Genomic DNA, 4,010 nt, shown 5'->3' on the forward strand with positions numbered 1-4,010 from the left:
TGAAGCTGACCCAGGACAGGACTGATGTGACTGTAAGGATGGCTCTGCTGCCGTTTCTGCTTTGGGGGAGGTTTTGCGACAGAGCGGGGCTGCCCTGGGCACCGTCAGAAGGACAGGGCAGGGACAGCTCCTGCTGCCAGGGACGGCTGCAGGGGCTGAAGCTGAGGCTGAAGCCAGGGCTGCCCAGGGCTGTTCTGCAGAGCAGCTCCTGCAGCCCTCAGGGCTCTTGGCCAGCCCAGGGCATGTGCCCCCTGCCAGGAGCAGCTCTCAGCCTGACTGGCAGCTCCCCATGGACACTGCAGGGGAGAAGTTGGAGGTGGAAGGAGCCACCCCCATCAGGGCAGATTCTTCCTGCTCTGGAAATGTTTCTGCATGGCCAGGGCTGCTCTCAGCTTTCTCCTAAAGGGAAGGGAAAGGAGCTGTCATCTTTGGCTGTGTCACTGAGACTCCTGCACTGTCAGCCTGGGCATCAGCAGATGGGCCTCAGATCTCCCTCAGAAAGTGCCTCCTCAGCCTCCTCTCCCTACAGCCAGCAGCAGCAGCACCTTGGCCTGCAGCATCTCTGTTTGTCTGGCCTGCCCCTAAGGCCCTGGTGCCAGGGAGATGCCCCTGGGCAGTGCCCTGTGCTGGGAGGGGTCTGCAGAGCAGAGCTGAGCCCCCGGGGCAGGGCCGGGCTTGGGCAGCACTGGCAGGGACAAGGCTTGGATAGAGAGAAACAGCTCCCAGTAGGCACAACTCCAGGCAGCAGAGAGCCAGACCAACCCTTGGTATCCATACCTGTCCAGCTGCATAGGGAAAGAGAGAAGATTTCAGAGAATATTATTTTTAAACTGGAGTGTTCAAAAAGTCCAATTTATTTTTCAATAAATTTTTAAGTGCAGGCACCCTCAAACAGAGGAGTTTTAATTATCAAAGGAGTCCTGGGTGGGGACTAGCACTGTCTGCACTGGGGCACGGGAAGCCCTGTTTTCCCTCTGGGCTCTGCAGTGTTCCGCCTGAGAGCAGTGCTAAAGATGAGGCGGGTACTCAGTTGCACAAGCTCAAAATCAAAGAAAGTTTAGCCAAATTCCCTCACAGGAAGAGGAATGATTTTGCAGAGATTAAAAAAAAAATATAGAATTGACTCAAAAAATTTGGTCACACCTTGTCAATGTCTTCCTTCAACAGTCCACAATGCCCAGAGTGAAAAAATGTCCAACAGTAGCTCCATCAGCCACTTCCTCCTGCTGGCATTGGCAGACATGCGGCAGCTGCAGCTCCTGCACTTCTGCCTCTTGCTGGGCATCTCCCTGGCTGCCCTGTTGGGCAACGGCCTCATCATCAGCGCCATAGCCTGCAGCCACCAGCTGCACACGCCCATGTTCTTCTTCCTGCTCAACCTGGCCCTCAGCGACCTGGGCTCCATCTGCACCACTGTCCCCAAAGCCATGCACAATTCCCTCTGGGACACCAGCACCATCTCCTACTCTGGATGCGCAGCACAGCTATTCCTACATGTCTTCTTCATTGGAACAGAGTTTTCCCTCCTGACTGTCATGTGCTACGACCGCTATGTGTCCATCTGCAAACCCCTGCACTACAGGACCCTCCTGGGCAGCAGAGCTTGTGCCCACATGGCAGCAGCTGCCTGGGCCAGTGCCTTTCTCAATGCTCTGCTGCACACGGCCAGTACATTTTCCCTGCCCCTGTGCCATGGCAATGCCCTGGGCCAGTTCTTCTGTGAAATCCCACAGATCCTCAAGCTCTCCTGCTCACAATCCAAGCCCAGGGAACTTGGGTTTCTTGTGTTTTCCATCTCTTTAGCTTTTGGTTGTTTTGTGTTCATGGTTTTTTCCTATATGCAGATCTTCAGGACTGTGCTGGGGATCCCCTCTGAGCAGGGACGGCACAAAGCCTTTTCCACCTGCCTCCCTCACCTGACTGTGGTCTCTCTGTTTGTCAGCACTGGCACATTTGCCTACTTGAAGCCCCCCTCCATGTCCTCTCGATCCCTGGATCTGGCAGTGTCCGTTCTGTACTCAGTGGTGCCTTCAGCCCTGAACCCCCTTATCTACAGCCTGAGGAACCAGGAGCTCAAGGCTGCAGTGTGGACACTGATGACTAGATGGTATCAGAGACAATAAAGTGCTGCCTCGTTTTTGCAAATCACTTGTACTAAAAGTAATCTTTGATAGTTCTGCTTGGTTTTGGTGGTTGGTTTGTACGTTTCTTTCCTTTCTTTCAGTTTTTAATACTATTCACAAACAAACTTCATTTTTTGTGCCATTTCTTGTTCTGTTTCTCTCCACCCTCATTGTGGTCCCAGACTGTGTCAATTAGGAGCTGTGCTTTCAGAAGCTATAAATTAGAGAAAGGATTTCCCAGCACAGTTTTCATGAGAGATCCCCCTTTTGTTGCCTTCTCTGGAGCTGTAGCAGCAATGTCTGTGTGCAGAGCTGGGGCAGATCAGTGCTGGCCCAGCAGCTGTGCCCAGCAGCAGCAGCATTTGTTGTTGCCAGTGCTGCTGTCATGGCCCTGCCCCGCTGCTCTAGTGGCCCTGGTGTTGCTGCAGGGCCTGAGTGCTATTGGGGCCGGGTACAGTTCTGGGGGTGGCAGTGCCGGGGCTGCAGCAGGGACAGACCATGGGCACTGCTGGGGCAGCGCTGACGCCTCAGGCCAGGGCCTGGGGGCTCCAGGCTCCTTGCCCAGGCTCTCTCAAGAACACAGCCAGGCCAATGCTCAGCACGGAAAAGACCCATGAGTAGCCCCAGGCTGGCCCTGGGCAGGCTGGGGGCAAACAGCATGGCTGGGGCTCTGCAAGGGCCCTGGGGCAGATGGGAAGGAGCAGCAGAGCAGGGGCTGATCCATCCCCAGTGTGCTGGATAGCCCAGGGCAGCGTCCCAGAGTGTCCTCATGGAGCTGCCAACAACATCCCCCTGGCCTCTCCCCCAGCTCACACAGGTGCCCCATCCTTGCAGGCACAGACATGGAAGCACTGGCTCAGCAGCCCCTGTTTGCATTGCACAGAGCAGGGGGAGCACCCCCATGCTGTTGGTGTGGGGACATGAACCTGAGGCAGCACAAATGCCATCAGCCCCTGGGGCCAGCAAGGGCTGGGGGACACAAGGGAAACCACTCAGCTTTGTCGTGGCCTGTGCAGTAAGCCAGAAAGTTTGTTCCCATCAGCTGGGAGTTTCCTGTCGCACTGCAGACACTGTTGCTCAGAGCCAGGGCTGCCCGGCAGCCACCCCCAAACTGCCCTCAGGATTTCCCTGCCTTCACCTTTACTTTCTTTCCTCTTTCCTGATACACTTTTCTCCCTATTGCCCAACCCTGCTCCCTCCCCTGCAAACAGACTATCTCTGTTTGCCCTTTCCTCTCTGGCCCCACTCCCCATTGCAGTTCCTGACTTGGCACCATGGGAGCGTCCCTGGGCAGCAGGATCATCCTACAAGTGCTGCAGGAATTGTCTGCAGGCTCCTGCAGTGCCTGGTGCTGCTCCCTTGCCAGAGGCACCCCAGGCCAGGGGGGCACATCTGGGCTGCTGTATCTGGCTCTGGGGCTCCATGTTCTGGGCAGTGAGGAGGAGCTGCAGAGGCTCTGCAAGACTGACAGGATGGGCTTTGGAGCTGGCAGGAGAAGCTGAGGGACTTGGGCTGCTAGAGCTCCTGAAGAGGAGGCCCAGGGCTCATCCTGCAACTGCTCCAAGGGTGGTTTCAGAGAAACACAGAATCAGCTATGTTGGAAAAGGCTTTGGAGATCAAGTCCAACGTGTGCCCTGATATTGCCTTGTCTCTCCCGAGCCTCCTCTTCTCCAGGATAAACAACCCCAGCTCCCTCAGCTGCTCCTCACAGGACGTGTGCTCCAGACCCCTCCTCAGCCTTGTTTCCTTTCTCTGGACACGCTCCAGCCCCTCCATGGCCTTCCTAAATTGGGGGCCCAGAACTGGACACAGCACTCCAGGTGCTGCCCAAGCATTGCTGAGCACAGGGGAAGAATCCCTGCCCTGCTCCTGCTGGCCACACCATTC

General features: G+C 56.1%; 1 protein-coding gene across 1 annotated transcript; it reads left to right on the plus strand.

The window, feature by feature from the left end:
* Positions 1-1,190: 1,190 nt before the first annotated feature.
* On the plus strand, positions 1,191-2,123 carry LOC134433856 (olfactory receptor 14C36-like). The gene has a single exon (XM_063182557.1). The coding sequence runs from the start codon at positions 1,191-1,193 to the stop codon at positions 2,121-2,123; it is 933 nt and encodes a 310-aa protein (XP_063038627.1).
* The last annotated feature ends 1,887 nt before the right edge of the window (positions 2,124-4,010 follow it).

Source organism: Melospiza melodia, unplaced genomic scaffold (genome assembly GCF_035770615.1).
Source record: "Melospiza melodia melodia isolate bMelMel2 unplaced genomic scaffold, bMelMel2.pri scaffold_28, whole genome shotgun sequence".
In the NCBI taxonomy this organism is placed as follows: Eukaryota; Metazoa; Chordata; class Aves; order Passeriformes; family Passerellidae; genus Melospiza; species Melospiza melodia.

Excerpts from the sequence above, each read along its gene's own strand:
- LOC134433856 (XM_063182557.1), top strand. The coding sequence starts at position 1,191 with ATGTCCAACAGTAGCTCCATCAGCCACTTCCTCCTGCTGGCATTGGCA.